General features: G+C 48.2%; 1 protein-coding gene across 2 annotated transcripts in view; it reads right to left on the bottom strand.

The window, feature by feature from the left end:
* Fam178b (family with sequence similarity 178 member B) overlaps positions 1–17,030 on the bottom strand; it is a 126,738-nt gene that overhangs the window by 60,987 nt on the left and 48,721 nt on the right. For both annotated transcript variants that reach the window (XM_021198278.1, XM_021198279.2), the window contains exons 5-6: positions 14,385–14,490; positions 11,613–11,697 (exon numbers count right to left, since the gene is read on the bottom strand). In XM_021198278.1, the coding sequence (XP_021053937.1) occupies positions 11,613–11,697; positions 14,385–14,490 (191 nt within the window). The remainder of the gene's footprint in view (positions 1–11,612; positions 11,698–14,384; positions 14,491–17,030) is intronic.

The raw sequence follows: 17,030 nt of genomic DNA on the forward strand, positions 1-17,030 counted from the left end.
CTCTCTCTCTCTCTCTCTCTCTCTCTCTCTCTCTCTCTCTCTCTCTCTCTCTCTCTCTTTTTCAAGACAGGGTTTTTCTGTGTAGTGTCCTGGAATTAGCTTTGAATTCACAGAGATCTGCCTGCCTCTACCTCTGGGTCCTGAAATTAAAGATGTGCACCATGGCCTGGCCTCATATTCAATCTCTTAACTGTTGGCTCCTGTAAAATTCTACTTAAATCACATAGTTTCTTATTCTAAGCAGGAAGAACTAGGGCACAGTTACAATCAGATCAAACAAATCCAAACTCCAACAGTGGCAACCACTCAGTGTCTGACATCTGGGGCTCACTCATGATCGTCTGGGCTCCAGATCCTTGGTAGTCTTCTCTCCTGCTCTGTCATCCATGACACACGTAGTTATCTCAGTCCCAGCCTGGCTCCACTCTAGTTGGTGCTGTCCTTGGTGATCATCCCATGGTTCTGACATATCTAATATGCTCAGGTCTCTACTATAACGGAGGCTTCACATTCACCATTGGCCTTTCCTGGCCTCTTTAGGGGCTCAAACTCTTGGCACATGGTACCAAACTTAAGTTTCTTTCCAAGACTCCCTTAAATCTGGGACTTCACTGCAGCTGAGGCTGTGCCTTTACTAATGCCTCCTGGCCTCGCTAGGGCCTGCCCCATCAGCCAAAGACTCAGCTGCTCACCACCAACCTTTCATGCCTTCAAACCCAATAGAAGTGGGACTTTCCTACAGATTTCCAAGGTCAGTGTCCATTTTGAGATGTATCTTGATGATGCTTACTAAAATCACAGCTGAGTTTTCAACCCCAGCAAAGCAGCATTAATTGTCGCAGTAAGGCCACACACCAGGCCTCTGTTGTCTGCCATGTTTTGCTTGTTTGTTTGTTGTTTGTTTTTGTTTTTGTTTTTTTTGGGAGACAGGGTTTCTCTGTATAGCCCTGGTTGTCCTGTCCTGGAACTCAGTTTGTAGACCAGGCTGGCCTCAAACTCGGAAATCTGCCTGCCTCTGCCTCTGCCTCCCGAGTGCTGGGATTAAAGGCATGTGCTACCAAAGCTCGGCTATCTGCAGTGTTTTTACACTCTCCTGTCCTAGTTAGGTATTGAGTGCTGTGATAAAATGCCACCCAAAAGCCAACTGGGGAAGAAAGGGTTACTTTATCTTGCAGATCATATGCCATCATTGAAGGAAGTCAGGGCAAAAACTTGAGATAAGAGCCTGGAGGCAGGAGCTGAAGCAGAGGCCATGGAGGAGCGTAGCTACTAGCCTGTTCCGTTTCTCAGCCTGCCTTCTTATACACCCCAGGCCCACCTGTCCAAAGGTAGCACCACCCATAGTGGGGTTAGGCCCTTCCACATCAATTATTCATCAAGAAAACATCCCCACAGGCTTGCGTCAGGCCATTCTTAGAAAGGTATTCTTCTTAATGAACGTTCCTTCCTTTGAGATGACAACTGATCTCTTGTCAACACATTACTATCCAACAACATTTCCTTTCTTAATGCCCCAAAATGTTGTATTAATATTAATATCACAACATAAAACATTCCATCTTTTAAAAGTCCCACAATCTTAAGAACTCAAACATTTTCAAGGTTCAGCCTCTTTAAAATAATCCAAAGTCTCTCAACTATGGGCTCCTTTACAATCGATAGCATACTTTCTTATCAAATCAATCAATAAATACTTTCTTATTCCAAAAGGGATGAGTTGGCACGGTCACAATCAAATCAAAGCAAAACACAAGAGAGTCAGATGTTGGGACACGTGATCTTCTGGGCTCCAGAGGGCTCCACCATCGCACACACAACACACACAGTAACTGTGTGGGCTAAGGCTGGCTCCACTCTGCAGCTGCTGCCGATCCTTTGGTGGTTATCCCATGGTATCTCCATCAACAGCCTTCCTGGGCTCTCTTCTGGGATTCTGACCTTGCCATGTAGTACCAAGCCTCACCTTCTCTTTATAACCTCCTTAATCTTGGGGTTTCTACTGCAGCCGAGGCTGCACCTTCACTGCTGGCTTCTCTTGGCGACCAAGACTTGAATTCTTTCTTTCATGACCCTTTCCAATCCCGTGATGGCAAGACTACCACTGCCTGGGAGATTCATCACAGGCTTGCCTACATACCAATATTATGGAAGCAATTTGTCAATTATGGTTCCCTTCTTCCAGATGACTCTAGCTTGTGTATAAGCGGACAACAAAACATAGTCAACACCCTTTTCAAGGGCCCACAGACATCCCACTAAGCTCTAAGCACTCAACAGCTCTTTCAGTCCAACATTCTTAGCTCTTTCCATAATCCTTCCCAAATGAACAGGGCCAGCTCTGTCACAGCAATACCCCACAACCAATTTTTGTCCTGTTTTATTTTCTGTTGCTGTGATCAAACACTGACCCCAAGCAACCTGTGAAGGAGAAAAGCTCGATTTGGCTTATACTTCCCCACCACAGTCATCACTGAGAAGTCAAGGCAGGAACTCAAGCAGGGCAGGACTCTGAATGCACTCAAGCAGCCTCGGAGGGGTGCTCCTTACTAGCTTGCTCAGCCTGCTTTCTCACACAGTCATGAGTGGCACCTCCCACAGTGAGCTGGGCACTCCCATATCAATCATTAATCCTGAGAAAAGCCCACTGACTGGCCTACCAGCCAATCTGATGGAGGCAATTCCTCAACTGATATCACCTCTTCCTTCATGACTACCTTGTGTCAAGTTGACCAAAAATAAATTAAAAAAACAAACAACCTAACTAGTGCACCCCCAAAACTATTAGTGATGATAAATCATAAAACAATTTATTTAAAAAATAAAATAGACAGTACGAGAATAAAATAAACACTGCAACCTTCCCACCCAGAGGTCCCATGCTGTCACTGAAGTCTGTGTTTGTGTACTTGCAGGAACTGGTTCTCTCCTTCCACGTGTGAGTCCCAGAGATTGAAGGAAGCCATCAGGCTTGGTGGAGAGTGCCTTTATCCACTGAGCATCAGCCAGCGCTCCTGTTGTCATGGTTGATGTGCTCCAAACTTAACAAATTAATATACTAGAGAAAGGCACCAAGTAGACATAAGTATTCCTCTCCAGCCACTCTGGGACAACTCCCCCACCTCCCCTGTGCGCACGCGCACACATGCACATGCGCACACATGCACACACACACACACACACACACACACACACACACAAACAGCTCTTTGTGAATATTTTCTGTAGCATAATTCATGTATCGTTCACATGTTTTATGTGTACATATTTATGAGTTTCTTTTACCACTTGAACATTCACCTTTTTTTGTTGTTTTGTTTTTGTTTTTTCGAGACAGGGTTTCTCTGTATAGCCCTGGTGGCTATCCTGGAACTCACCTTGTAGACCAGGCTGGCCTCGAACTCAGAAATGCACCTGCCTCTGCCTCCCAAGTGCTGGGATTAAAGGCGTGCGCCACCACGCCCGGCTTTGAACATCCACCTTAAGTTATTTCCAGGCAAAGGTCCTGCTCTTCTAGCAGCGTTACCTTTTATCCCCTGGGATGTTGTCACCACTGCCTGGCAACATTTTTTTTTTTAATTTAAATTATTTTATTTATTTACATTCCAGTCATTGCCCCCCAGGCATTAACATTTATATTTACAGTTTAATTCACCCTTCTTCAAAAATGGATTTGGTGGCTTGTCACTGTGATCTTAGCCTCTCTAGGAGGCTGAGATTGGAGAATCTTTTGGGCTTGGGGCTCAGGAGTTAAGTGGGCCAGCCTGGGTTGTGAGGCAAGTTCCAATTTGTTTGTTTGTTTGTTTGAGACAGGGTTTCTCTGTGTACCCTGGCTGTTTTGTAACTCATTATGCAGACCAGGCTGGCCTCAAACTCAGAGATCTGACTGCCTCTGCTTCCCGAGTGCTGGGAATCTAACATCAAAATAAGTATGTTTTTTTTGTTTGTTTTTTTGTTTTTGGTTTTTTGAGACAGGGTTTCTCTGTGTAGCCCTGACTGTCCTGGAACTCACTTTGTAGACCAGGCTGGCCTCGAACTCAGAAATCCGCCTGCCTCTGCCTCCCGAGTGCTGGGATTAAAGGCGTGCGCCACCACGCCCGGCCAGTATGTTTTTAAAGCACTACTCTAGAGCAGCAGTTCTCATCCTGTGAGCCTTGACTTTTTAAGGATCAAATGACCCCTTCACAGGGGTCGTCTATGACCACTAGAAAACATGGATGTTTACATTATGATTCATAACAATAGCACAATTATAATTATAAAATAGCAATGAAAATAATTTTAAGATTGGGGGTCAAGTCACCATAACATGAAGGGTTGCAGGTTTAGGAAGGCTGCAAACTGCTGCTCTAGAGGTAAATGCCTGTAGTCCCAGTATAAAGGAAATTGAGGCAAGAATTCAAGGAAATAGAAAAATTATGTACATACCAAATAATTATTTTAAAGTAAGTTGCTTTATGATTTATTATCACTAAAACTTGTGGGAGTACACTGGTTAGTTTTTGTGGCCAACTTGACACAAACTTTTGAGACAGTTTCGTGTAGCCCAGGCTGGGTTCAGACTTGCTACACAGCAAAGGATGACCTTGAATTTCTGAGCCACCTACTAATCACTGAGATTACACTCTTTTGTTCTTTGCAGGGGATCAAGCTTGTGGATCTATGCTCCACAAGCACTCTGCCAACTGAGCAACATCTCATCCTTTTCTTTTGTGTAAGAAGAAACTTTATGAACACTGTCTGCGCGGTATGAAGAGCTGATGGAAGGGAGGAAGGGGGAGAAAGTTGAGAATACATAAGAAGCCATGACAGACACAGCGACCAAGGCAGGAAGGAGTGTCCAGGGACCCTGCTCAGAAAAATAAACTAAGTTCCTTCTTAGAGTTGAATTGCTCGCCCACTTTCAAAGTATCCTAAGAATGCCCTGGCCAGAGTCCTGCTGTCTTATTCCAACTCCCTCCTCCTCCACAAATAGGATAGATTCTGGGAGAGCATGGGCTGCGTAGGTGAAAATGAACTCCATTGTTCTAGAAGCGGTGGGAAAGGACTTAGGTGCCGCTTGTTCCTTCTCTGGAGAGCTAGGGTCCCCAGCTGCAGGACAGAGGTCCGCGTGAAGAAAAGCCTCTCATAGTTTGCCATGTTAGGAGTGAGTGTGAGAGGCTTTCTTCCCTTCTTTTTAGTTGGATATGTATGCGTAAGTCTGCAATCTTCAGGAGCCGCCCATGGCTTCCAAAGGGTCTCTGGTCTGCCAGAACTGAAGTTCCAAGCAGACTGCCTGATGTGGGGGTGCTGGGAACTGAGCCTGAACCCTCTGAAAGAGTGGTAAGAGCTCTTTCTTCTGAGCTACCTCTCCAGCCATTAATACCTCTCCAGTATTTAGAAATAAATTTAACAAAAGAAGCATAGCTCAGTATACTGACGACTCCAGAGCATGTGGGAAGACATCCCATGTCCATGGATGGAGGACAAGGTTGTTACTATGGTACTGTGGTTTGCATGCTTCCCCCAGTGTTAGAGGCTTGATTTCCAAAGCTATGGCATCGAGAGATGGGATCCTCACGGGAGATGAAGTCAGGAGGGAAGAATTCCTAAGAATGGGTTGATTATCTTGGGAGGGGCTTCCCAATCAAAGGCTGAGTTCACTTGCCTTCTCTCACATATACTGTGATGCCCTCAGTGACCTTGTGACGCATAAGCAGGGTCCTGGCCAGAAGTGGCCCTTGGGCTTAGACTTCCCAGCCTCCAACACATTGAGTGAAATACATGTCTACTGTTTCCAAATAATCCAGTCTGTGGGATTCCTAAGGCAACACCAAACAGACCAAGACAGAAGGCAGCACTACTTGGGGAGCTACAGACCAAGAATAAAAACTCCAGCTGTTATTTTTACATAAACCGTTAAGAATTCCATAGTGTCTACGATGAAAATGTGGGAACTCTCAATTGCTGCAAACATTTCAGGAAGAGTAGAGGATGAACACACCTCATTTTTGAAATCTATAATTAGTCAAGAATTAGGGGTGCTAGTGTAAAGACAGACACATTAACTGTGGTGGTTTGAATATGCTTGGCCCAGGGACTGGCACTATTAGGAGGTGTGGCCTTGTCAGAGGAAGTACGCCACCGTGGGAGCCAGTCTTCTCCTAGCCCCTGCAGTGGTAGAACTCTCAGCCCTTCCTGCACTGTGCCTTTCTGAAGGCTGCCATGCTCACACTTTGATGATAATCCTCTGATCCTGTAAGCCAGCCCCAATTAAATACGGTCCTTATAAGAGCTTCCGTGGTCATAGTGTCTCTTCACAGCAGTAAAACCCTAACTAAGACCTTAGCCAATGAGGGAACTTAGGAATCCACAAAGAGACCCCCTATATCCATGGCCAATTGGCTTCCAACAAGGCTGCCAAGACAATTCAGTGAAAAGGGAGGAGCTGGGACAAAGGATGCTGGGATGACCAGGTGGCTCCAGTACAAGCTCCATGCTGAGCCTCAGCTCCACACCACACATACAGGAGGGGAATTCAAAGTGAATCAAGGCCTACATTTATTTTATTTGTTTTTGTGAGACAGAGTTTCTCTGTGTAGCCCTGGGCTGGCCTGGATCTCAGAGATCTGCCTGTCTCTGCCTCTCAAGTGCATCACCACCACTAGAATTTATTCGTATTTTAAAAGACAGGGCCTCACCATGCTTTTTTTTTTTTTTTTTTTTTTTTAGATTTATTTATTTATTATATGTAAGTACACTGTAGCTGTCTTCAGACACTCCAGAAGAGGGCACCAGATCTTGTTACAGATGGTTGTGAGCCACCATGTGGTTGCTGGGATTTGAACTCAGGACCTTTGGAAGAACAGCCGGGTGCTCTTACCCGCTGAGCCATCTCACCAGCCCACCATGCTGCTTTTGACTGATGCAGAACTCACTCTGTAGACCAGGTTGGCCTCAAACTCGCAGAGATATGCCTGCCTCTGCTTTCCAAGTGCTACAATTAAATGCATGACCCACCACAGGCTGGCCAAAGGCCCAAATTTATGATTTAAAAGGAGAAATCTTCTAGAAGAAATCACAGTTGTCAGGATCAGGCAATGGCATCTTTAAATTTGACGTCAAAAGTACGTACAGGGGGTACAGGGTGCAGGGGAAACAGACTGGTGAACTGAACTTTGGCAAAACAAAAGCTGGGATTAAGGGTCTGGGCTAGAGACTGCTCAACAGATAAGACTGCTTGTTCTGTACGAATGAGGATCTGAGCTCGAAACCCCAGCATCCATGTAAACAGCCAGGCACAAGCCTGTGTGAGTGCCTACAACTCCGATATTGTCCACAAACTTGCTGGACAGCCAGTCCTGCCGACCGAACTGTCTCGGGGTAAGACAGAATAAAGCAGGGGTAAGACAGAATAAAGCAGGCATGATCTTTTAAAACATTTTGCAAGAAGTCAGAGATAAACATCACAGACTATGTGATAGTACATACAATAGCCATTGTGTCGCTGAGCATACTGGTCCAGGCCTTTAATTCCTAGCATTTTGGAGGCAGAGGTAAAGGCAGAGGTAAGTTTGAGGTCAACCTTATCTACATAGTGGGTTCCAGGTCCGCCAGGGCTACATGGTGAGACCCTGTCTCAAAAGAAAAATAATTCAGCCAGGCGTGGTGGCGCACGTCTTTAATCCCAGCACTTGGGAGGCAGAGGCAGGTGCATTTCTGAGTTTGAGGTCAGCCTGGTCTGCTGAGTGAGTTCCAGGACAGCCAGGGCTACACAGAGAAAACCTGTCTTGAAAAACAAAAAACAAACAAACAAACAAACAAACAAAAAAAGAAAGAAAAGAAAAGACAAAGAATTCAAGGCCAGTCTCGGATATATGAAATAGTCTGGGATGCAGCATAAGATCCTGTCCATAAAAATAAACGAAAACCCAAACCAAACTAAGTAACTATGTCTCAGATAGGCAAAGCCTTAGAGACAGTAGGTTCAAGGATGCCAGGGACTAGGGAGAAGGGCATCCTGGCAGGGTCTGACTGCCAGTATCTATACAGTTCCTTTGGGAATGACAAAAGCATTCTGCAGTAGACAGCAGAGATGGCTGAGATGGCAGAGCACAGCAGCGAGTGAGCCTACAGCCAGCCAGCCAGCTCAGGTTCCTGCTTTGATTCTCTGCTCTGACCTCCTTCAATGACTGGCTGTGACTTGAAAGTTTAAGTCAAATAAACACTTTCCTCTACAACTTGGTTTTGGTCAGTGTTTTATCGAAGCAACAGAAAGGAAACTTGAAAATGTCCCGATTTGACAGCAGCAGATTCTGGGTTGCTGAGCTGAGAGCCATATCCTTTCTTCCTTGGTAAGGGAACCCCATTTATGCTGCTGTGCATTCAGAACTGCCCAGGGGTTAGCTTAGTGAAGAAGCCCGGGAGGCCTCGGTGGCAGAGGTGTCTCTGAGCCACGGTCTGCAGAAATAGCTCAGGCTACTCCAGAAGAAACCAGGCTATTTCCTGCCAGAAGGCCCTGAAGGGAAAGGCTCATTAAGCCAGAGCTAGGGGTGCAAGTGCCATTGAAGCATTTCTAGAAAGGGATGGAGGACATCTAGGAGGCTCAGCCTTCCAGGCACGAGCATCTGATGTTGCTTTATACAGTCTAAACAGTTACTTCCCTGCCAACTTTGCCATGTAAGGAACTGAATGACCAGATCTTAAGGCAGACACAGGCTATGGTGGGACCTGTGCTCAAGTAACTGCCCTTAGAATCCTGAAGATTGGCCCCAAGACCCTCTTCAAAATCTGAAGCTCCTTGGGTCCCTTACAAAGCCTTACACACACTACACATCTTCTTATTCCTCCAACCGTGTGCCTTCCATAGTCTTCAGAGTACTTAACACAGGGCAAGGCTGTGTGACTTGTTATGCTGTATTATTGTTCAAGAGACTCATTCTATCATCATCATCATCATCATCATCATCATCATCATCATCATCCCTGAGTATCTGAAGGAAGACTGGAAAAGTGGGTTTCTTGGGTTTTGTCCTAGAGGGTTGAATTGGTGGGAATGGAAACCACACACAGTCAAGGTGTTCAAAGGACGCTGATAGTAAGAAAATATGACAAACAGCCTTTGAAGCTCATGGCCAGTTCTGTAAATGAGAGGAATGTCCTGGTAAGCCGGGCATGTTAGCACATTCCTTTAATCCCAACAGTCGAGCCAGATGCAGGCAGATCTCTATTAAGTTCAAAACTAGCCTGGTCTACAGAGTTGAGTTTCAGGACAAGGCTATGTAGAGAGACCCCATCCTTAAAAACTTAAAACAAACAATCCTGGTAAAAAGGGAATTGTGTGCTGGCAAGATGGCTCAGTGGGTAGAGGTGTGTGCCACCAAATCAGACAACCTAAGTTAGATCTGCAGAACCCACAAGGCAGGAGAGGCGTCTAATTTCCACAGGTAGCCTACTGACCTCCACAAGTGAGCTGTGGCATGTGTGCATACACACATGCACACACACACACATACACATGTACATGTACACACACAATTAAGAAAGGCAACGTATATAACCTGTAACAAGCTAAACAACCACTGTGCGTTTCCTGTTCTGTGCTACTAACAGCCAAGGTACAGATTAATGAAAACATGGCTTGACAACAGAAAGGCTGTGTGATGCCTTGACCTGAACCAAGCTTTACACAGGGCAGGGGCTCCATCTGGGGCTTACTTGGTCTCCAGGCAAATAAGAGTGAGGGCAATCACTAAAAAAAAAAAAAGGAAGTGAGTGGGGATGAACGCAATTGAATAAGACCTTCCACAGCCCTGGGTGTGCATACCTCCCAGGGGACAGGAACTTACAGTGGAAGGGGTCAGGTGACTCATGGCCACAGGTGGTAAGGGCAAGGCAGTCCTGAAATTTTGCCTTGAGCTCTGCTGCGCTCACAGAGCCCCCGCCCCCCAGCCTCCAGCTGTGTGTGAGCAGAGCTTCTATAGCCATCCTGGATCTGAGGTAACCTTAGACAGCATCCTGTGTTGGGATGCAGCTGAGCAGTCAAACACGCCTGACAGGTAAGAGGCCTGGGAGGAGCAGTGGACAGGGTACTCTTGCTGCATAGCCACCAGACAGCTTCTCACACCAAAACCTGTTCCACGACCCACACGGCCTCCTCTGCCCCTGGTGGCTACAGTTCTATGAATTCCTCTTCATGTAAAATAGAGGTATCTCCTTTTGTTAGTGTTTTATTCCAGTGAGCACAAAGTTTCCAGGGTTCATCTGTATCTCCGCCTGTGTTAAAATTGCCTTCCTTTTCATGACCTAGCAATGTTCCATCACATATCTATTCTGTCCATTCTAAGTATGTATTGTATTTCAACATGCACACAGTATGTCAAATTCTGTTATCGATCTGTCAGGCATGTAGGCTGCTTCCTCCACCTTTTGTCTGTTATGAACAGTGTCATGTGAGCACAGGTGTACTGTGTTCTGCTTTAGTTAGTTCCTTTGTGAATCAGGCCTGACTTCCTCCTAAACAGTAGGGATCCTGACCTCATACCTCAGGTAATTCTCTAGGCCAGGCTAGTGGGGACAGGACCCCGGCTGGGTTCTTAAGGAGCCAAAGCTGAGAATCAGGAACCCGGGAGCCACTTTGTATTCCTCTGATTGGGCTGTAAGAGAGGAGAGTGAAGGAAACACATGCCACAGCATGGAAGGGGTGGACAAGGAAGGCCTCTGTTCCCAAAAGGGCAGGCATGCTGCAGAGGCGGCCCCAGGGCTACAGGGGCAGCGCAGGCCACAGGGGCAGAGGTTACAAAAAGGGAGAAGACGCTTGAACTGGTGGCTTGTCAGGAGCCCTTAGTGAGGGGCCCACAGAGGTGCCTGCAATGCTCTGATTTGACAGATGGCTCCAGCTTGGTAACTCCTGAAGCAGAGGAACACAATGTAGACCCTCAAAGCACAGGGGGCTCTGGCATACCAGGGGCCGTAACCTTGGCCCTCGGAGCTGTGTGTTTGCGTGCTTTGGGGTAGAGGGTTATGGCTGGGCCAAGTTGGAGTCCAGTCCTCTGAGAATCCCATTGCCAATCCTAAACAACTTCCAACTGCTTACATAATATTTTTTGGTGCCAAAGTGTCTGGGTTCAGGTAGCAAACAATGACAGCTGGGGAAGGTGCAGCCACTAGCAGGACATGCAATGCTTCTCTGGAATGCTGAGCAAGGGACAGACCCAAGACTGTCACTCAGGGGGCCGACATTGAGTGCGTGAGGGTGGAGGGGCTGCTCTTGAAGCCCCTTCCTGGTGGTGCCAGCCCAAATGCTACTCTGACACACTATGGCTCTCCTTTCTGGGTCCCTGGTAGAACCCAGATGACAAACTGTCCCTTTTGAACCAAAGCCTGCCTGGAGCAGAACTCACCTTCCTGGACGTACAGGGATCCCAGGAGGACATGAAGTCAGCCTGGACTGAGTCACTGAGAACTGGCCCTAAGCCTGGTGAAGGTGCCGAGGAGCCAGTTGGCTCAGCTTGTCACTGACACTAGAGACAGAGCCAAAGATGTGTGGCCTGATGTCTGCAGCACAGGTGATGCAGTGTCCCACAGCATGCGGGTGGGGTTGGGGTACAGGCCCCAGAGTGCATCTGGGCACTTACCGGGCTGACGGAACAGTCCGTCTATACTGAGATCCCAGAGGAGGCCAAAAGCTCTTGAAGATGTTTCTGGAGGCCACGTTAACAGCTAGGGATAAAAAGTAAAGACACTTATTTATGTATTTAGTTAGTTTTTTGTTGTTGTTGGTTTCAAAACAGGGTTTCTCTGTGTTGTTCTGGCTATCCTGGAACTCACTCTGTAGACCAGGGTAGCCTTGAACTCACAGCAATCCACATGCTCTAAAAAATTTTTTATTACAAGTAATGGTAGCAAAACTTCATATATACAATTTATGTATGTATATATGTATGTATGTATGTATGTATGTTTTGGTTCTTTGAGGCAGGATCTCATTTAGTCAAACCACTGAATAGTTAAGGATGACCTTGAACTCCTGCCCACCCCCACCCCATCCCAAGGTGGGGATTCTAGGTTTGAAGCACCAGGAACAGCTTCATATATGTGTTAAGTAGGACTCATTTTAATGCTTCCAAGTCACTAGGGTGAAGGATACTGTCATAATTGTTGCTTTATAGACGTCAAGACTCCCTGCCCCATGCCCAGGGCCATACAGCTAGAGGCTAAGTGGGACTCTGTACCTAAGACTTTGATCATCCAGGCTGTGCCTGGCTCCAGCTGTGGCCCTCTCTAGGCCAGCACTGGGGTCAAGAGCTCATCCTCTAGGCTCAGCTAGGATGACTCCCATAATCTGGTTCTGGAATATGTCCCCACCCCGCTCTCCACCCACTACCACACACAGTGTGGAGACTGCTGGAGTTCAATGGCAATGAATCATTTGCTCAGGCCAGGCTATTCACCTGGTGTGTGCAGCAGGCCTACAAGAGGCCCTGGAGCAAGGAAGATGCAATCCCAGGGCCACTAAGTCCCAGTGACAATAGGACCAATGGAATGTCAACCGAACAGAGGTGGTAAGATCTGATGATCACTCCTCATTTAGAATGGACCCCAAGTGGGCTGGACAACCTGTGATGTGCCCAATCTAGCTGCTTTGCCTGGACCAGGTTAGCTAGTCTCCCATTCAGAAGTCCAGTGGGGCCTGGCTTTACCTGGCCATGCTCCTGGGGAAGAAAAAGAATTCTGCCTTGAGTGACCACCCTCCCCATCCCTGGTTCTCCTCCCGCCTGAGGCCTAGCCATTTCTGACTTCCCAGTGAGGATCCCTTGAGTGGCTTTAGGGAGACCCAGTGCTTTTCTGTCCTCAGTAGCCTGACAGAGCAACAGTGCAGGAGTCCTTGCTGCTGCTGTTCCTTGCCCAGGTCCTGAGCAGAGCTAGGGATCTGGGGGGAGGGGACAGGTTTAAGGACCAGACAGGCTGTAGGACTTTTTCATTTAACCCACACTGGACTGTCGGCTCCACCATACAGAGCTAATGCCCAGGACTTGGCCAAAGCAACACAGAAGTCAAAGTGGCAGAGGCTGAGCTTGCACCTGGGGCTAGGCCTAAACTCTGCTCCCCTTGTGTACCCGCCTGGTCCGATGGACACTGCACAGGAGCTAGGGGAGACCTATCCATGCACTCCATGGCCTGGGTTTCAGACTCTAGTGGAGACTGAGTCACAAGAAGGGAGGGCACTTCTCTCCTGTCAGGGTCACACAAGGATCCTCTGTGGGCGATGTCTGAGAGGGGTTCTTTGTGCCTCCCAATGGCCAATTGTGCATTTTGTCATATTCTGTGGAAGGAGCAGAGAGAGGCTGCACTGCGGGTGTAGAATAATAGCTTGACTGTTCCTGGCTCCTACTCGCCCTGCAGGCCCAATCTCCCCACCCCAGAAACTGGGGGAGGGGCCGAGGGGACAGCTATACACAAGGGTTTTAGGAGCACAGTGTCCTTCCCCTCCAGGACAGGAGCACCACAAGGGTCCTGAGAAGTACAGAGTGAACTCTACCTGGAAGACCAAGCTTGAAAAGTGTCTTAATAATTTGCCTGGCATGCTAGCCCTGATTGACAGCTGGGCTCCAGGCCCCAACTGGCAGCTCTGGTACCAGCTAGAACTTGTGACCAGTATCTCCAGACAGGGACAGGCCTAGGCAGGGGCCAAGGCAAGGCAGATGCAGGACATTTGGATGGCAGCATTAGGTCCTGGGCTGTCTGTTTAGCCTCTCACCAGATGTTTGTATTCTCAAGCAGAAGGTGTATTGCCCTGAGGCAAAATGTTCCTCCAGGGAGGAACCTGGGGCAGAGAGAGCAGCTGGTCCTTGATTTTCCAGACCACCTATAGCTTCATAGAGAGCAGCAAACCCTTAAACTCCACTGAGTTTACAGCAATGAACTCATGAGCCCCAACCTCCACTGCTGCAGAGGAGCCTGGGAGCCCCTTCCAGCTGTGCTCCTGAGATGATCCGTTCATGACTGTGACAGCAAGAAAAGAGATGGTGCTCATGACGGACTCTCTGGCTGAATAGAATGCACCCAGTCACTCAGTTTTAAGCCTATTAGGAACACCAGGCACCCCAGGAAAGCCACACCCCTTGCCCAGTGGTTACCCAGTAGCATAGGAATACCCTAGAGATAGTCTGGGGGTTGCTGAACAGACACTTCCAGGCAGTCTCCATTTCTGGGCTAACTGGGCTCCTGAACTTCCCTGACTCTGGCACATCTAGCATTATGGTGATCAGCCCCACCAGCCCTCCTCCATCCTCTGTATCAGAAGCCAAGGCAAGAAGACCGAGGACCCAGCCAACCAGACCCTGGTGCCTGCTGGGCTATAGGGCTGCCTTACTCCTGCCCCCTAGCGGCAGGCCTGTGCTTCTCACCTGGAACAGCCACTGCAGCAGGGGCTGAGGGCAGTCAGCAGCATGCAGGTAGAGGTTGCTCAGGAGGCCATTGTGTAGGAAGGAGAGCTGCTCGGGCAGTGAGGACCTGTGGGGCCAGAGCAATTAGGTTAGGTTAGCAATTGTAGCCTCTCTCAACAGAGGCCTCTAACCAGCAGGGCTCAATGGCTTTGCTGGAGTCACCTCTGCTTCAAGAGGAAGCCATGAAGCACACAGGTACACATTAAGGACAAAGATACTTTTAGAATTCTTGGCATGAAGAATCATGGGAAAGAGAAAACTAATCGTGACATCATCAGAATAGTTTGTTGTCCCCAAAGCTGCTCACAAACCACCTCGTGGTGCTTTAAACCCACAACTAACTAGTATTTTTGCCCTTGTTATATGACAAAGAGAAACTGAGGTAAGGATCCTGGCCAGTTAAGAGAATCAAGGGCATCTGCGTCTGGCTCTCCTTCTGGGGCTCCAGCTGCAAGGGGTGGACAGGATTACCCATGGGCACCTGCATCTCTGGGTCCAGTTACACAGCATTTCCACCTCGTCTTGTGTTTTTCTGACACAGAGGGGACACCTGAGAGGATGGGAAAATAACAGGAAGAGGTCTAGAAATGGGGCATCTCAGAAGGAAATACCCAGGAAGGATTCCATGAAGGTGCTTCCACTGTGCCAGCTGTACCCATCCCAGGAGTACATGTGTGTGCTCAGGCCGGTAACATGGCTTTAAACAGAACCCGTGTGTGCAGTCCTGCATCCTGTCAGAACAGGCTGCTGGCAGGGACATAAGCTCTGGCAGGTCACCCTGACCTGTAGGGCACCTCTCCCCACCCCACCCCCACACTCTTGAGGAGTTAGCTATATGGTGTAGTATGTGTGGCTTTGGAGGGCTATGTTGGACTCTGTCACCTTCTGAATTCCTGATCATTTGGAACTAGGTATGGGGTAGGGTGCTCCACCCTTTCAGCATTTCATGCTTTCTCTCTAGAGAGTAGCCCAAAGATGGCCAACTTGGATTCCAGAAAATGAAACCATGAAGTGAATGCTCAGACAGCATCCTTTGTCCCAATCCTTTTTGGCCAGCCCTCTCTGCCCTACTCCTTCTCTGAAAAGGACATCATACTGCCATCTGCCAGGAACAGAATGCTCCAAAACCAAGATTTCCCCCTGAGCCAAGCTGCTGTCTCTCTGAGCCTGTCCAGGCCATTTACAAATTATATATATATAATTTAAAGTCATTTAAATTTGGAAGAGAAAGAGACATTGTGCCTGTGTTCAAGATGGGTTAACTACTGTGAAACAGACTTTCCTATGTGTGCACGGGTCCCACCCGTTCTGTTCCAGGTACCTGTCACAAAGATGCTTTCTTGGCACAGGCAAAGGAACGGCAGCCCCTAGCAAATGAAGTCTGAGTGCTTACACACTGATAGGCCTGCTAGAGGCATGTGTCAAGTCCACTGGAAATCTGGGGACTGGTGGGGGGTCTGGGAGATACTAGCTCTGGCATTCTGCTGGGGTGGGGCACTCTGCCAGCTGCTCAGTGGGGGAAGCAACTGAACAGGCCCCTGCTGGCCCGGAGCAACACATTTTCAACTGCTGCTCTGAGGGAGTGTCACTGTGTCTCTTTCTGCTTCCCTGGCTTCCCAGTGCACTTCCTGCTGGAGAAGTGAGAGCTGCCTGCAAGTTCATCTCTGTCGAGGTTGACTTCATCCATAAGACAAGAAGCCAGGGAGCCAGGGGCCTTGCCCCACAGTGCATTGCAGCACATGGCTTTCTAGGTGCTCCGCTAAATGGGCTGCAAGAAGTGATATAGAACTGGGGAATGAGGGAGTGTAGGTCTCTGGATGTGAGAGAGCCTGCTGACCATGATGTCACAAGGACCCAGTGCAGACACTGGATTGACCCTGAAGTGCAAGGACAGACCCCAGAACACTTCTGGGCATGGAGGCATGGAACTAAAAGGAAGCTTTGCCCTGAACCCTCAAAAAACCTTAGGTGGCACAGTCAGTTGTCAGATACATAAAAGCCAGTGTCCAATCCCCACAGCAAAAGCAGTGATTCCGGGCCAGAGACAGCTCAGCTGGTAAAGGCGCCCGCTGCTAAGCCTGACAACCCAATCTGATCCCTGGGATCAATATGGTAGGGGAGAACTGACTACTGAAAGCTGTTCTTTGCTCTCCACTAGCTTGCTGTGGTACATAAACACACACACACACACACACACACACACACACACACACACACACACACCAGACATATAAATAAGTGTAATATAAAAAAATAAACAACATTAACAAAATCCCCAAATAAGAACACTTGATGCTGGGTCCAAGTTCACACCTTTGCCAATGCTGAGGTCAAAAATGAGCTTGAGAATGTCAGAGACTCTGAAGAAGGGGGTGTGGGACAGCAGATGCCATACAGTCCAGGCTGAGCATGAAGCACCCAGCTGTCACCCCCAGGATGCCAGTGATGAGAAGGTTCAGTGGGAGGCCCACGGCTATGGCTGGGAATGAGAGGGACAGGGCACAGCCACACTGCTAATCCCCAGCCATCACAGCTATGACAGAGGGCAGAGATCTGTTTCCTCACTGCCTGCTGCAACAGAAGGGAGGAGGCAGAAAGTCGGGGGGG

The sequence above is a fragment of the Mus pahari genome, chromosome 5, assembly GCF_900095145.1.
Source record: "Mus pahari chromosome 5, PAHARI_EIJ_v1.1, whole genome shotgun sequence".
NCBI lineage: Eukaryota > Metazoa > Chordata > Mammalia > Rodentia > Muridae > Mus > Mus pahari.